The following is a 17367-nucleotide window of genomic DNA, read 5'->3' as shown; positions in this document are numbered from 1 at the left end:
ATGGCGCCGGCCGTGCGTGGACCCGACGCGCCAAATACTGTCCCACAGAGGCTTTATTAACTGAGAACTTGCCTGCCTGTGAGTTCAGTAACAATGAGTGCCGCCCACAGGTGGCCATGTCTATGAACATCCCCGGCCAGCCCTCACCATTCCCCCAGCTGTCGCGGAAGGTCCCCCCCCCCCCCAGCTAGCAGCGCAGCTCCAGGCCGACGGTGGCGGTGCTGGACATAGTCCGCGGCCGCCATGCCAGGTTCCCGACCGCTCAGACCACACGTCAACCAGGTCGGGAACTTGACCCACCGGGGGAGGTCCTTCAGGTGATGTGCCAATGCCGTTCCAACGGTGTGCGCCGTGCGGTGGGATGACACCATTTTGGAGAGGGCGATTAATTGAAAACCGGAGTCAAACTGGCGCCGGCCTCGATTTGGACGTCGGAAGTGATTCTCCGCCCGATCGCTGATTACGATATCGTTGTCGGGCGACGGAGAATCCCGCCCAATATATTTCAGCAGAAACCTCTTTACACAGAGAGCAGTTAGAATGTGGAACTCGCTCCCACAGGGAGTGGTTGAGGTAAATAACATGGATGCGTTCAGGGAAGATTAGATATTGGAACATGAGCAGATGTTGGTGGGGTTATGTGAGGGTGAGAGGAGACTTGTGTGGGGGGCTGTTCTCATCTATGTCATCACTCCAGAGAACCGAGCACATAGTCCCGGCTGACACTCCAGTGCAGCACCGAGGGAGCACTGTCAGAGGAGCTGCTTACCGACGGGGCATTAAAGCGAGGCTCTGTCTGCCCACTCACGTGGATGTAAAATACTGCACGGCCACTCTTGGTGCAGAGCAGGGGAGTTCTCCTTATTGCCCTGGCCCACATTTATCACTCAACCAGCATCACTAATAAACAGACCTATCGGCAGACGTCTGTTTCGGGAGGCGAAGGACTGCAGCCAGGGTGTATGTCTCCTGTGTTGAACATTGTGGTTGTTGAGGTCAATTCATGAGTGACACTCGCTTCCGCAGCTGGCACAGGCGAATAGTGTTGCTCGAGATCGACTGGTGTTTTTTCCGTTCTCGCCACCTCTCTTTTCCAACATATTGTACGTTTTCTTTGTTCTCTGCTTTTTCCACAAATGTTGCCTCCAGGTTCTCCGACTTCCCAATGTATCGACTCCAATTCCAGTCATCCCGCAGACTCACTTGTAGACATCCTTGTGTCCCAGACGTGGATAATCAATCGCTCTTCAGCTGACAGCCAGGTTGCCAGGGAACATGGGCGGGATTCTCGGGCCCGCCACGTCACTTTTCTGCCTCGACCCGCCGGCGGGATTCTCCGTTACGCTGGCTGGTCAATGGGGTTTCCCATTGGGGGGCAGCCCCACACCGTCGGGAAACCCCCGGGAGCCGGCAAAACGGAGAATCCCACCAGCGGAGAATCCCGCCCCCTGTCTTTGGAGATTCAGCTGTCACACATTTGGCTCACGTGACCCAGTCAATAGTCACTGCTATTAGTAACCCCCCCCCCCCGGGGCTGTTTATAGACATGGCCACCTGTGGGCGGCACTCATTGTTACTGAACTCACAGGCAGGCAAGTTCTCGGTTAATAAAGCCTCTGTTCACTCGTTCTTATCGTCTTGCAGTGAATTGATGGTACAACACCGGGAATCGAACCTGGGTCCCTGGTGCTGTGAAGCAACAGTGCTAACCACTGTGCTCCGTGCCGCCCTGATCTGGGCATGATCACATTTCTGTTTGTGGGACCTTGCTGTGGAGAAATTGGTTCCTACATTACCTACTTGACAACGGTGATTACCTCATTGGCTGCAAAACACTTCAGTATACCCTGAATATATGAAAGGTGCTCTATAAATGCAAATTCTTCCTCTTTCTATTAATGAGATGGCTGTGTTGGGAGAGGGTTCATTCTGAATGTGACTCATTTTTGTCCCAGTAATTCCAGGCTCAGTTTTATGTGAACATATGAGTTAGGACGGGAGTGGACCATTCGGCCCCTCGAGTTTGCTCCACTATTTAATAGAGTTCCTTGGACATCCCTCCTGATTTGCACCTTAACGCGCGTGAATGCGGTTTCTGCTGAATCCCTGCTAGTTATGGCAGCAAAACAGGAGGTTGTGTGAGGAAAAACATCCTTGTTTTATTCTAATACAGTGCCCGATTGAGTAAAAGAACAGTGTTTCTTTGATTTAACTCAGATTAGCAGGTGATTTCATGTCCCAGAAGTGAAAATACTCGCAAAGCAATGCGGCTGTCAACTTGTCATCTCCACTTTGTCAGTCCAAGCATGTCAGGAAGAATTGACTTGGTCACAAAATGCTCCGTTGCACACACGCTCATGAAGGTTGGCATTTGAGTTCTGAAGGACATCATTTGCGCTAAGCCTATTGAAGTGGAACTGGAGCAAGTATGATGTCTGATAAATTGATATTAATCTGTTCCTGAGGGATCTGCAAAGCAATTATAGAAAATGTCATCTTAAAAGGGACAGTGTTTAAGTCAGTTCCTCAGATGTTAATCCTATTAGGAATATATAATTCTTCAGCCCGTGTTTTGTTCCCCTTGTCAGTGCTGAACATACATGCGGCAGTTTGGAAAATGAAAGAATGGCTGATTTGATTAAACTTGGTCATAATCTGGCTTTAATGTCTTACTCTGGGGTTATCTTGTCCAATCAAAGATTACCATCTCCTTTGAGAAATACAAAGCTGAGCAGATATACTTGGAACTGGATCAGACTCGCAAACTTGCCGTTTTCCGTTGCCCTGCTAAATCTCAGCAGTGTCACTGATTGATCTCAAGTTTCCAGATTGATCACCTGAGGTTACCTTGGAACAATCAGACCTGAAAATCCAAAGTGAGGTTATGAACTGCACAGCCTATAGATAACCCACTTGCTCCAATAGTTGAATGACATAGAAGAAGGAAAGACTTGCAATTGCACCTTTCACAGCCCCAAGGATTTCCCAAAGTGCTTCATAGCCAATGGAGTTCTTTTGAAGTATAGTCATTGTACAAACATAGCAGCCAATTAATTCCTATCAAACTCCCACAGACAGCAATGTGATGAACCAACAGATAGTGAAGTGATAAAAATACAGATATAGGGTGAAGCATTAACTCTATTCCTCTATCCACAGACGCCGCCAGACTTGCTGGATGCTTTCAGCATTTTCTACTTTTATTTTTATTTTTAAAAACATATATATTTTATTCAAGTTTTTTGGCCAAACATAACAATACGTAGTGTTTCTTTTACACAACAATAAAGCAATATAAATAACCGTGGCCAGTTTTAAACAAATAAATAAGTAATATATAAACAAAAACAAAAAACAAAACTAAATGGCAACTGCCTTGTCCAAAATACATACTCTCCAAAAATACAATCCAACATACAATTACTTATACCAAATACCTATACATATACAATAACATCCCTGAGAGTCCGTCCAATTTCTCCCCCCCCACCCCCACCCGCCCTCCCCCCTGGGTTGCTGCTGTTGTCTACTTCTTTTCCATTCCCTCTATCTTTCTGTGAGGTAGTCGACGAACGGTTGCCACCGCCTGGTGAACCCCTGAGCCGAACCCCTTAACACGAACTTAATTGGTTCTAACTTTATAAACCCTGCCATATCGTTTATCCAGGTCTCCACATCCGGGGGTTTGGCTTCCTTCCACATTAACAATATCCTGCGCCGGGCTACAAGGGACGCAAAGGCCAACACGTCAGCCACTCTCGCCTCCTGCACTCCCGGCTCTTCTGCAACCCCAAATATAGCCAACCCCCAGCTTGGTTCGACCCGGACCCCCACCACCTTCAAAAGCAACTTTGCCACTCCCACCCAGAACCCCTGTAGTGCCGGGCATGACCAGAACATGTGGGTGTGATTCGCTGGGCCTCTCAAGCATCTCACACACCTATCCTCTACCCCCAAAAATTTACTAAGCCGTGCTCCAGTCATATGCGCCCTGTGTAGCACCTTAAATTGTATCAGGCTTAGCCTGGCACACGAGGACGATGAGTTTACCCTACGTAGGGCATCAGCCCACAGCCCCTCCTCAATCTCCTCCCCCAGTTCTTCTTCCCATTTCCCTTTCAGCTCATCTACCATGATCTCCCCCTCGTCCCTCATCTCCCTGTATATGTCCGCCACCTTACCGTCCCCCACCCATGTCTCTGAGATCACTCTATCCTGCACTTCCTGCGTCGGGAGCTGCGGGAATTCCCTCACCTGTTGCCTCGAAAAAGCCCTCAATTGCATATACCGAAATGCATTCCCTTGGAGCAACCCATAGTTCTCCGTCAGCGCTCCCAGACTCGCAAACGTCCCATCTACAAATAGATCTCTTAGTTGTACTACCCCAGCTCTTTGCCATGCTCCAAATCCCCCATCCATTCTCCCCGGAACGAACCTATGATTGTTTCTTATCGGGGACCGCTCCAAAGCTCCCGTCCCTCCTCTATGCCGTCTCCACTGCCCCCAAATTTTCAATGTAGCCACCACCACCGGGCTTGTGGTGTATTTCTTTGGTGAGAACGGCAACGGCGCCATCACCATTGCTTGTAGGCTAGTCCCCCTGCAGGACGCCCTCTCCAATCTCTTCCACGCCGCTCCCTCCCCTTCTCCCATCCACTTACACATCATTGAAACATTGGCGGCCCAGTAGTACTCACTTAGGCTTGGTAGTGCCAGCACCCCCCTGTCCCTACTACGCTGCAAGAATCCCCGCCTCACTCTCGGGGTCTTCCCAGCCCACACAAAACTCACAATGCTCTTCTCGATTCTTTTGAAAAAAGCCTTCGTGATCACTACCGGGAGGCACTGGAACACAAAAAGAAATCTCGGGAGGACCACCATTTTAACCGCCTGCACCCTACCTGCCAATGACAGGGACACCATGTCCCATCTCTTGAAATCCTCCTCCATCTGTTCCACCAACCGTGTTAAATTAAGCCTATGTAATGTACCCCAATTCTTGGCTATCTGGATCCCCAGGTACCGGAAGTCCCTTGTTACCTTCCTCAATGGTAAATCCTCTATCTCTCTGCTCTGCTCCCCCGGATGCACCACAAATAACTCACTTTTCCCCATGTTCAGTTTATACCCTGAAAAATCCCCAAACTCCCCAAGTATCCGCATTATCTCTGGCATCCCCTCCGCCGGGTCCGCCACATATAGCAACAAATCATCCGCATACAGAGATACCCGGTGTTCTTATCCCCCCCCCCTAAGTACTCCCCTCCACTTCCTGGAACCCCTCAGTGCTATGGCCAAGGGTTCAATCGCCAATGGAAACAATAACGGGGACATCCCTGCCTCGTCCCTCTATGGAGCTGAAAATAGTCAGACCCCCGTCCATTCGTGACCACTCTACTTTTATTTTAGATTTCCAGCAACTGCACTATTTTGCTTTTTGGGATACTTTAGTGATGTTGCTTGAGGACGAAGTCTTGGCCAGAAGATGAGGGAAACTCCCCCTGCTCTTCTTCAAACTAGTGTTATTGGAACTTTGACCGTTGATCTGAGAAGCCATGGCCTATCTGCTTTACTATCCCATTGATCATTTCTGACTCCCTCAGGTCATGATTGAGACGGGCAGCCTGAATTTATCTGCTGAAGTCCCCGGAGCTTGCAACCCACAACTCTGTGGCCCGAAGGGGTGGGAGCGCCACCAACTGAGCCATTTGGGTTCATGAGGCACCACCTTCGGGTTGTCAACGCCTGCCCATTGTTGAAGGAAGGGGCACTTGAGGGAGGTGGGGAGTTCCACCATTTTAAAGTCCTGGGGAAAGAATGGGTTTGAGTGGGAGTCAGTGTAACCTGGGGTGGGTTACTGCAGTTCCCCAGGAGGCGGGATTCCGTCTTCCCGCCACTTCCCACCGAAGCCACCCCCATCCCGCAGGGAATCCCGCTGGCGGGAGTGCGCTGCTGGCTGGAAAAGTGAATCACAACGGCTGGAGAATTCCGCCCCTGATCTCAGCATGGCCGGCAAACACTCCAGTTCACATTTTCAAGGGCCGTTCTATTGCCTCTTTGCACAAATGGTTGAGAGCAGAGCTGGAAGGAAGAGGCGCGAGCAGGGTAGGTGGATATGGTTCGGGGGATGTTGTACTAAAGAGGTTGAAAGATGTATGAAATTTCTTACAGCCATTGGAAAACATATTAAAGATACGTTGAGCAAGTTTTAAGATATGTTGAGCAAGTAATAATGTATCAGCGAGAGGCGATTGCCACTACAAGGCACCATCAACTCACCTCACTGTGCCCTCGTTTGGAACCATTCCCAAAGCCAAATATGATGAGCTATCAGAAAGCCTGGTTCAGCAGAGACATATGCATTACCCAATCTCCAGAAATAGTAAGCTGACACACTTTGTACAGATATTTTATATCAGATCATATTTGTCACATAGCCTCGACTTGAGCAGGACCTTAAACATGACCTTTTGATGGCTTTTATTGGGTGTTCAGTTCAGTTCTGGCTGCCTTTGGTGAAGAAGGTCAGATCCCACATTGTTCTGTTCATAACTGTCATGTGAGCAGGCTGTGATTTGATGATCGCAACACCCTGCTACTAGCCAGTTCTCCCTGTTAGCTTCCTGTGTTTCGACTCAGACATGCGCAATGGGTGTAGTCATCAAAGTTAAAAGCAGAGTTTGTGAATCATACGTATTACAAAGTTTTGCACAGTATATCAGGCACAGAAACAGGCCATTCGGCCCAACTGGTCCATGCTATCGTTTATACTCCACATGAATCTCCTCCCATTCTTCTCCATCGCCACTAATCAGCATATCCTTCGATACCTTTCCCTCTTTCATGTTTATTCAGCTTCTCTTTAAACATGTCGATACTATTCACCTCAACCACCTTTTGTGCCAATGAGCTCCATACTCTCACCATTCACTGGCTGCAGAGAATTCTCCTAAATTACCCATTGCATTTATTTTGGGGAAGTCCATTCAACGTAATATCAAGGGGGTTTCATTGGGAAAGGATATTTCAAGACATTAAATGAGCTAACACTACAATTTAACAATTGGGATTCACAACTGAGGAGTTGATACAATAATCACATTGGTGCCCAGGACAATGCATGAATGGAGGACGGAGCATTGAGTTAAAGGAACAATGCTGTAAGTTCCACTGAAGCTGCAAGGGCTTCACCATAACTGTTGTATTGTCACAATACCCCTTCTTTCTTTTGCCAATTATCTTAAATCGGTGGCGTCTGGTTTGCGACACTTTCCCAACGGAAATTATTTTTCTCTGTCTACTCTGTCCCGATCTCTCATGATTTTGAACACATCTATCAAATCTCCTCTCAACCTTCTCTTCTCAAAGGAAAGCAGTTCCAACTTCTCCAGTCTAGCTACGTAACCTAAGTTGCTCATCCCTGGAACCATTCTCATTAATTTTTCCTGCACTCTCTCTAATGCCCTCACACTTACCCTGAGGTCTGGAGCCAGCAACTGGACCCAACACTTCAGTTGAGGTAAACCTGTGTTTTATACATAGGTAACAGGACTTCCTTGCTTTTGTATACTATTCCCCTATTAATAAAGCGTAGGATATTGTATCTACTTTATTAACCGCACTCTCAGCCTATCCTGCCATCTTCAGTGTTAAAGTCTTCATACTCATACGTCAGTGAGCTGTAAGTCTTTGTCGACTCATAAAACTATTTACAAATATACAGTAAAGGGTATTAGCTAGGAGCTGTCTCCGTGCTCGATGGGACACATGGCTCTGACCACTACTACACGGAACCTGAGTACAGGTCACAAGCTCTCTTACTATAGGGCGACATGGTAGCACGCTGGTTAGCACAGTCGCTTCACAGTGCCAGGGTTCCAGGTTTGATTCCCGGCTTGGGTCACTGTCTGTGCGGAGCCGGCACGTTCTCCCCGTGTGTGCGTGGGTTTCCTCCGGGTGCTCCGGTTTCCTCCCACAGGTGCTTGTTCGGTGAATTGAACATTCTAAATTCTCCCTCGGTGTACCCAAACAGGACACCGGAATGTGGCAACCAGGGGCTTTTGACAGTAACTTCATTGCAGTGTTAATGTACGCCTACTTATGACAATAATAAAGATTATTATTATTATTATTACATCGCTGTATGGGTGGTAATGTACTCAGTCCACATGTGCCAGACCCTTATATTACAATGTGCCCCCAGGTCGCTCTGCTCCAACACCCCCTTTAGAATCATACTCTTTCTTTTCTCTTCTAATGTTCTTTCTATCAAAACAAATAATTTTTCACTTCTCTGCATTTAATTTCATCTGCCATTTGTCCACCCATTTCACCAGCCTGTCTATGTCCTTTCGAAGTTGTACTTCATATTCCTCACAGTTCACAATACTTCCAAGTTTTAGTTTGTCTGTAAATTGTGAAACTGTGCCCTGTACAGCAAGGTCGAGGTCATCAATATATATCAGTAAGAGCAGGACTTTGACCACTGATCCCTGGGGAACGCCACTACAAGCCTTCCTCCAATTCGAAAGACATCTATTAACCACTATCCTCCGCTCCCTCACTTAGTCAATTTTGTCTCCCTGGTGCTACTGTCCCTTTCTCTCCTGAGCTCTAATATTGCTCACAAGTCTGTTGTGTGGCTCTTTATAAAATGCCTCTCTGTTACCTCTTCAAAAAACTCATGTTTTTTGAACTAAACTTTAGTTTTTAAAAAATACATTTAGAGTACCGATTCATTTCTTTCCAATTAAGGGGCAATTTAGCGTGGCCAATCCACCTACCCTGCACATCTTTGGATTGTGGGGATGAAACCCACGCAGACACTGGGAGAATGTGCAAACTCCACATGGACAGTGACCCGGGGCCGGGATCGAACCCGGGTCCTCGGTGCCGTGAGGCAGCAGTGCTAACCACTGTGCCACCCCTATGAAAGCTAGTTAAACACGATTTGCCCTTAACAAATATATGCTGGACCTCCTTAGTAATCCACATTTTCCCAAGTAGCTATTAATTTTGTCTGAAATTCATAGAATCTTCCTCATCCCTGAGGTTAAACTGACTAGCCTGTAATGGCTCGGCTTAGCACAGGGCTGTTTAGCACAGGGCTGAATTGCTGGCTTTGAAAGCAGACCAAGGCAGGCCAGCAGCACGGTTCAATTCCTGCAACAGCCTCCCCGAACAGGCGCCGGAATGTGGCGACTAGGAGCTTTTCACAGTAACTTCATTTGAAGCCTACTTGTGACAATAAGCGATTTTCATTTTCATTTCATTATTGTTAAACCATTTTTTTGCACAAGGGTGTAACATTTGCAATTCTCCAGAGCTCTGACACCACCCCCGAGACTGAGAAAGACTGAAAAATTATGGCCAGTGCAGCATCTGTGGACGCATCTCATCTGGTCCCAGTGCCTGAACAACTTTAATTACAGACAGCATCCAATATCTTCGCCTTACCAATTTTAGTCCCTTCCAGTATTTGAACTATCTTCTCTTTCCTCATGACCTGGGAAGCTTCATCTTCCTTGATAAAGTCCGGTGCCCCTTCTCCAACTCTAAATCCTCTCTTTGGGTCCCTCATAGAATCATAGAATTTACAGTGCAGAAGGAGGCCATTCGGCCCATCGAGTCTGCACCGGCTCTTGGAAAGAGCACCCTACCCAAGGTCAACACCTCCACCCTATCCCCATAACCCAGTAACCCCACCCAACACTAAGGACAATTTTGGACACTAAGGGCAATTTATCATGGCCAATCCACCTAACCTGCACATCTTTGGACTGTGGGAAGAAACCGGAACACCCGGAGGAAACCCACGCACACACGGGGAGAACGTGCAGACTCCACACAGACTGTGACCCAAGCCGGGAATCGAACCTGGGACCCTGGAGCTATGAAGCAATTGTGCTAACCACTGTGCTGCTCATCGGCCCCACCACCCCAGCCGTTACTCTCCATTTTATGACTTATATGCCAATAGAACATTTTTGGATTCCTTTTATGTTAGCTGTTAGTCTATTCACTTCTCTTATTCGATTTTTCAATTCCTCTCTGAACCTTTTCTAATTTAATCCCCCATTATAACTAGTCTACAATCTTTGCAACTTTCTGTCATTGCCTTAAAAATCTATTCCTCTACATCCTGTCCACTATGGACGACACTAAGGAAGATAATTTTTTATTTCTTAGATCTGGCCAAATAAATTCTGTTCTTAACCCCTCTGGGACATCCTCTTTCTCCCGCAGTGCCATGCTCTCCTTAATCGATATCACCACCCCTCTCCCTTTCCTCCATTTCCAGAACAGCTTTTACCGGGGAACATTTAACTCTTCTTCGAACCAGGGGCGGAGAATCCATTTCCGTGCCTGGAATGGGGACTGGTGCTGGTTCCACGATTCTCTGGCCCCCGGCGCTGCCTATCCCCTACCTGCGGCCATTGCCCGAACTGCCCCGCTGTTCTCCGCCCCCGACCGGCCAAACTCCTGATGGCATATTTCTTTTTAAAAATAAATTTAGAGTTCCCAATTATTAATTTCTTTCCAATTAAGGGGCAATTTAGTGTGGCCGATTCACCTACCCTGCACATCTTTGGGTTGTGGGGGTGAAACCCACGCAAACACGGGGAGAATGTGCAAACTCCACACGGACAGTGACCCAGGGCTGGGATTCAAACCCGGGTCCTCAGCGCCGCAGTCCCAGTGCTAACCACTGCGCCATATGCCGCCCCCGATTACATATTTCTAATGTGTTCCTGCCATTTGGGATACTTGCGTGGCAGCTGCGGACTCAGTTCGCGGCCGCCATGGTCGGGGGTGGGCCGATCGGAGGGTAGGGGGGCCTTATACGGGCCTGGGCTAATTTTGGGCAGGTGGTCCGTGTAGGGCGCGTGGCCGATCAGGAGCACTGCTTAGGAGGTTCAGCTCCACAGTCTGAGTCCGCCATGGAGCACAACACGGCCGCTAGAGGCTGCCGCCGGGCGCATGCGTGGCCTCTGATCCGGAAGGGTGGGGGCCGTTTCTGCAGCTAAAGCTGCTAGGTTCACGACGGGTCCCTGCTAGCCCGCTGCAGGGCTATGAATATGTGGCCTTTTGACCCCAGTTTGTCTGTCGTGAAAGGCCACAATTTTTACGACGGCGTGGGAACATAGTTCCAAAAATGGAGAATCCAGCACCAAGTCTCTTTCATCGCCACAACATCATATTTCCACATGGCTCCCTGTGCCTGCAGCTCACCAATCTATTGACCACACTCTGCAAATTCACATAAATGCACAGTCACCCTCATTGAGATTTTGCTACTTTCCCCTTTAATCTGACCCCATCCATAACCTTACTATTTCCTATTCTAATGCAACTTGTCTCTCCAGCCATTCTCTGAACCTTGGCATCCCTCTCTGATACCACCTCTTGGTTTTCGCACCCCACCAAGTTAGTTTAAACCCTCGCCAGTGGCAATTAGATCATCCCCTAGTTCAGTCATTGACAGATCAGTTGGAACTTATTCAGTTATTCCCCCGTCCGTTATCCAATTTTCACATTGTTTCCGTCATCCGGGAATGTTCAGGCCAATCTTGTGATCACATTGTTGAGATCAGACAATTCGCAATAAAGGAGGTTCGTTCCTGTTTTTATGAGATTCAGTTCTGCGGGAGGAGTCTTCGATTGATAATGTTTTCTAATTTCCAGGTAAAGGAAGACTGGAAGTACGTCGCCATGGTGATTGATCGCATATTCTTGTGGATATTTATTATCATTTGCTTGCTGGGAACACTGGGACTCTTCCTGCCCCCTTGGATGGCGGGAATGCTGTGAGATCCAAGGACATTAACAAACCAAAAGCAAGAAAGGCTGGCTCCAGGAATGTGATGGGATGGTGACTTTGATCGATATCCTGACCCCGAGATCACTTCCTAGTTATCTGAGACTAGTTTAGCAAGGTTAAGAAAGATGAGAATTGTTTGGGCAAGAGGCACATCATTTTACTCTTTTAAAACAATTGGATGCTTGGCTGAGATGTAAGTTGATAATGCAACATTTAGAACATAGACAAGGATAATAGAAGAACTGAAAGTTTATAACTATCAGGAAGAGCCTGGGCAGGTTGGGGATCTTTCCTTTTGAAAAGAAAATGCTGGGGGGTGACTTGATGGAGATCTTGAAGATTATGAAAGGCTTTGATGGGGTAGCGGAGGAGCAGATGCTCCCAGCTGTGGGCGAGGCCAGAACTAGGAGCCATAAATATAGCATAATCATCCAATAGGGAATTTAAAAGAATCTCGATTTACTCAAAGAATGGATATAGTGTGAAACTAGCCAACACCGGGAATAGTATCGATCACTGTAAAGTGAAGATTTATAAAGACATGTGGGAGAAAGGAATAGAAAAATAGAATGATCTGAATTATAAGGAGAGGCTGGATAGGTTGGGACTTTTTTCCCTGGAGCGTAGATGACTTACGGGTGACCTTATAGAGGTCTATAAAATAATGAGTATAGATAAGGTAGGTAGTCAACATATTTCCCAAAGGTAGAAGAGTCTAGAACTAGAGGGCATGGGTTTAAGGTGCGGGGGAGAGATACAAAAGAGACCAGAAGACAAATTTCTTCACACACAGGGTGGTGAGTGTCTGGAACGGGCTGCCAGAGGCAGTGGTAGAGGCGGGTACAATTTTTTCCTTTAAAAACAGTTACATGGGCAGGGTGGGTATAGGGGGATATGGGCCAAATGCAGACAAGTGGGACTAGCTTAGTGATAGAAACTGGGCGGCATGGACCAGCTGGGCCGAAGGGCCTGTTTCCGCTGTAAACATCGATGACTGTATGACTAATATGGTGATTGGGTGAGATGAAGAGCGGCTGGAAGGTGGCTCTTATGCACAATAAATGTGGGGGAGGCAGTGGCATAGTGGTATTGCCCTTGGATTAGTAATCCAGAGACCCAGGGATTTGCTCTGGAGTCCCGGGTTCGAATCCCACCATGGCAGATGGTGAAATTTGAATTCAATGAAAATCTGGAATTAAAAGTCTAATGATGACCGTGAAACCATTGCCGATTGTTGTTCACTAATGTTCTTTAGAGAAGGAAATCTGTCACCCTTACCTGGTCTGGCCACTCCAGATCCACAGCAATGTGATTGACACTTAAGCGCCCTGAGGGATGGGCAATAAATTCTGGCCAGCGACACCCACATGAACGAATTAAAAAATAAAGTTGGGGTGAATGGCCATTTTGGAGCTGATAATTCTACGCCAAGCACTGACAACAATGACACCCTGAGTTAATGCAGTCACACTTGACCCGGAGTCACAACACAAGTGAATTAACCAATAATTCTTCGAAAAACACCCAAAGTCTTTTGCCCTTGGCTGCCCAATAATTACAGTCACCAGGTTTGTAAATGTAAACACAATTACTGCTTATTTATAACAAGAACGGTAACGAGATATGAAGATAATACAACTGGTTAACTATTATCTAATTCTTAATTCCCCACTTTGACTTGCCCCTCCCACCCGCTATACACCCACACACACACACACATACACATACACACACGGCATACAAACACAGAAGGGACGAAAGGGGTAAAAGGAAAGAAGTAAAAGGGGAAAAGGGTTTTTGTATCAGACGGTGGCTTTCAGCACTCCTCTTCAAGCTCTACTTTCAATCCGAGGCTTTACTGTAGATTCAATCAGGCCTCTGTAGTTTCAATGATGCAGCACACACAGCCTTTCTGGAAAGAGAGAGAGGGCCCTGGTCTTGGTCTGCAACCTGTAGCGGTTTTCCCGTCGCATCATTCATTCATGTTCTCTGGAGTTCCGGAAATACAGCCCTCACAGCCTTTCTTGAGAAAACACGGAGGAGCAAGAGAGAGAGTCTTTCTCCTCGTGCTTCCTGGTGTCAAACTGAACTTCTTGGAAGTCTGAAAATGATTCCACTGCAACAAGATCCAATCACCACCCTATTACCCGGCAGAGTACGGCTTTTTGGGCAATTCATTGGTCACCAGACAATCAATCAAACTGAGTCCCAATCCATCTCTCTCTGCTGCCGAAAAGTCTGAACCTCCTGTTGAAGCTAGCAGAAACTAGCAGAGTGTTCTCTCCTATAACCCCTAAATTATTCACTCTCTGCTGCTTGACTTAAAGTCACATGTCCATTAATCACCCATGTATCAAAAATGAATGAAATGAATGAAAATCGCTTATTGTCACAAGTAGGCTTCAAATGAAGTTACTGTGAAAAGCCCCTAGTCGCCACATTCCGGCGCCTGTTCGGGGAGGCTGGTACGGGAAACGAACCGTGCTGCTGGCCTGCCTTGGTCTGCTTTCAAAGCCAGCGATTTAGCCCAGTGTGCTAAGATAACGGCAAAATAAAAGAAAGGGGAATTAAGGGAATAAATAAGAAGGCCCCTTACAGAAGTAGAACATTTTCCATTTCCAAATCAAATGATATAAATAATGTCCCACGATGTAAGATCATTTCCAGAAAAATGGAGGCGAGCTGTTCAAAGCTCCATTGAGCTCGGCGGGTGGGAAAAATCACCTGCAGAATGCCTGCTTGTCTCTCAAACCCCTTACACCCACCACCCAGAACAATCAGGTGCATGGAACAGTGCTATCTCCAAGTTCCCCAAGTCACATAGTGTTCTGACTTGGAACTGTGCCACCGTTCCCTCAACAATATTGGATCAAATCTCGGACCACCCCACCTAACATTAACAGAACAGTGGGAATGCCAGACAGCAGTGGTTCATGAAGAAAGTTCGGCAGCATCTTCTCAAGAGCAACTAACACAGTAGAATTTTAAAAATTCTCTCAATGCATTTGGGATTAAGGGTGGAAACACGCACTAAATTGAGTGCTGTGATAATAGACATGCCTGTTTGTTTAAACACACAATCTTGGTCCTAAATTCCAATTAACATACTTTAAATTTGATTGGGAGGGGGGGGGGGTGCCATCTCACCCACTTGCCCCTCTTTCCTCCAATAGGAGGTGCTGTTCTGGCCAGCCCCATATCCTCCCCCCAATCCTCAGAGCGAGGGATGTACTATTCGGGTCTGTAAGGGTTAAAGTGTGGGAATGTGTAGCTAGCACCTCCCATAATGATGAAGGAAGAGAACACGGAAATAATGAACCTGAAATAAAGGATACCTTTTAAGTGGCGCTCGGAATCTCATCCACGCAATGTTTATTTGCAAAAAGTGGATCGCTGTTAGGAGGGGGTGTTAGTGCAAGTGCTGGAAACCCAAATGCTGTGCTGCCTCGTTACTGAACACTGGGGGGTAATTTAAATGGCAATCAACTGGTCAGTAATCCTCCAGAATGCCATTGCTAACGTTGACTGAATTCCTTTACCAAAATGGTGACTTGCTCGAAAAACCTGCTAAACTAATATTGGCTGTCGTTGAGGCTCTACATCATTAGCACAACATGCTGAATATCACCCACTTGATTTTTGACACAAGCCATGTGCAGTGAGAACACTTCTCTCCGTGTAGTTGCTCTGATTTGCCTTCATGTTCCAGTGTTCGATCATTAAATAGATATTTTTCAACTTCAAATAATTGTCTTTTGCAGTCCAATTAATTTGTAACAGAATGTGTGCTGCATTGCCAGAGGGTCAGTACTGAGGGAGTGCCGCACTGTCAGAGGGTCAGTACTGAGGGAGTGCTGCACTGTCAGAGGGTCAGTACTGAGGGAGTGCCGCACTGTCAGAGGGTCAGTACTGAGGGAGTGCTGCACTGTCAGAGGGTCAGTACTGAGCAAGTGCTGCACTGTCAGAGGGTCAGTACTGAGGGAGTGCTGCACTGTCAGAGGGTGAGTACTGAGGGAGTGCCGCACTGTCAGAGGGTCAGTACTGAGGGAGTGCTGCACTGTCAGAGGGTCAGTACTGAGCAAGTGCTGCACTGTCAGAGGGTGAGTACTGAGGGAGTGCCGCACTGTCAGAGGGTCAGTACTGAGCGAGTGCTGCACTGTCAGAGGGTCAGTACTGAGCCAGTGCTGCACTGTCAGAGGGTCAGTACTGAGGGAGTGCTGCATTGCCAGAGGGTCAGTACTGAGCGAGTGCTGCACTGTCAGAGGGTCAGTACTGAGGGAGTGCCGCACTGTCAGAGGGTCAGTACTGAGGGAGTGCTGCACTGTCAGAGGGGTAGTACTGAGGGAGCGCCGCACTGTCAGAGGGTCAGTGCTGAGGGAGTGCTGCACTGTCAGAGCGTCAGTACTGAGGGAGTGCTGCACTGTCAGAGGGTCAGTACTGAGGGAGCACTGCACTGTCAGAGGGTGAGTACTGAGGGAGTGCCGCACTGTCAGAGGGTCAGTACTGAGGGAGTGCTGCACTGTCAGAGGGTCAGTACTGAGGGAGTGCTGTACTGTCAGAGGGTGAGTACTGAGGGAGTGCTGCACTGTCAGAGGGTCAGTACCGAGGGAGTGCCGCACTGTCAGAGGGTCAGTACTGAGGGAGTGCCGCACTGTCAGAGGATATACTGAGGGAGCGCTGTCCTGTTAGAGGGTCAGTACTAAGGGAGAGCTGCACTGTCAGAGGGTCAGTACTGAGGGAGAGCTGCACTTTCAGAGGTTGAGTACTGAGGGAGTGTTGCACTGTCACAGGGTCAGTACTGAGGGAGTGCCGCACTGTCAGTGGGTCAGTACTGAGGGAGAGCTGCACTTTCAGAGGTTGGGTACTGAGGGAGTGTTGCACTGTCACAGGGTCAGTACTGAGGGAGTGCTGCACTGTCAGAGGGTCAGTACTGAGGGAGTGCTGCACTGTCAGAGGGTCAGTACTGAGGGAGTGCTGCACTGTTAGAGGGTCAGTACTGAGGGAGTGCTGCACTGTCAGAGGGTCAGTACTGAGGGAGTGCTGCACTGTCAGAGGGTCAGTACTGAGGGAGTGCTGCACTGTCAGAGGGTCAGTACTGAGGGAGTGCTGCACTGTCAGAGGGTCAGTACTGAGGGAGTGCTGCACTGTCAGAGGGTCAGTACTGAGGGAGTGCCGCACTGTCAGAGTGTCAGTACTGAGGGAGTGCTGCACTGTCAGAGGGTCAGTACTGAGGGAGCACCGCACTGTCAGAGGGTCAGTACTGAGGGAGTGCCGCACCGTCAGAGGGTCAGTACTGAGGGAGTGCTGCACTGTCAGAGGGTCAGTACTGAGGGAGTGCTGCACTGTCAGAGGGTCAGTACTGAGGGAGTGCTGCGCTGTCAGAGTGTCAGTACTGAGGGAGTGCTGCACTGTCAGAGGGTCAGTACTGAGGGAGTGCTGCACTGTCAGAGGGTCAGTACTGAGGGAGTGCTGCGCTGTCAGAGTGTCAGTACTGAGGGAGTGCTGCACTGTCAGAGGGTCAGTACTGAGGGAGTGCTGCGCTGTCA

General features: G+C 48.1%; 1 protein-coding gene across 1 annotated transcript in view; it reads left to right on the top strand.

Moving 5' to 3' along the window:
• LOC140428657 (neuronal acetylcholine receptor subunit alpha-4-like) overlaps window positions 1-15569 on the top strand; it is a 29906-nt gene extending 14337 nt beyond the window's left edge. Inside the window, exon 6 of the mRNA XM_072515340.1 lies at window positions 11686-15569. Coding sequence (XP_072371441.1) covers window positions 11686-11811 — 126 coding nt within the window. The 3' untranslated portion in view covers window positions 11812-15569. The remainder of the gene's footprint in view (window positions 1-11685) is intronic.
• The last annotated feature ends 1798 nt before the right edge of the window (window positions 15570-17367 follow it).

The sequence above is a fragment of the Scyliorhinus torazame genome, chromosome 8, assembly GCF_047496885.1.
Source record: "Scyliorhinus torazame isolate Kashiwa2021f chromosome 8, sScyTor2.1, whole genome shotgun sequence".
Classification (NCBI taxonomy): Eukaryota; Metazoa; Chordata; class Chondrichthyes; order Carcharhiniformes; family Scyliorhinidae; genus Scyliorhinus; species Scyliorhinus torazame.
The sequence above is the reverse complement of the archived record's forward strand: the minus strand, read 5'-3'. Positions and strand labels throughout refer to the sequence as shown.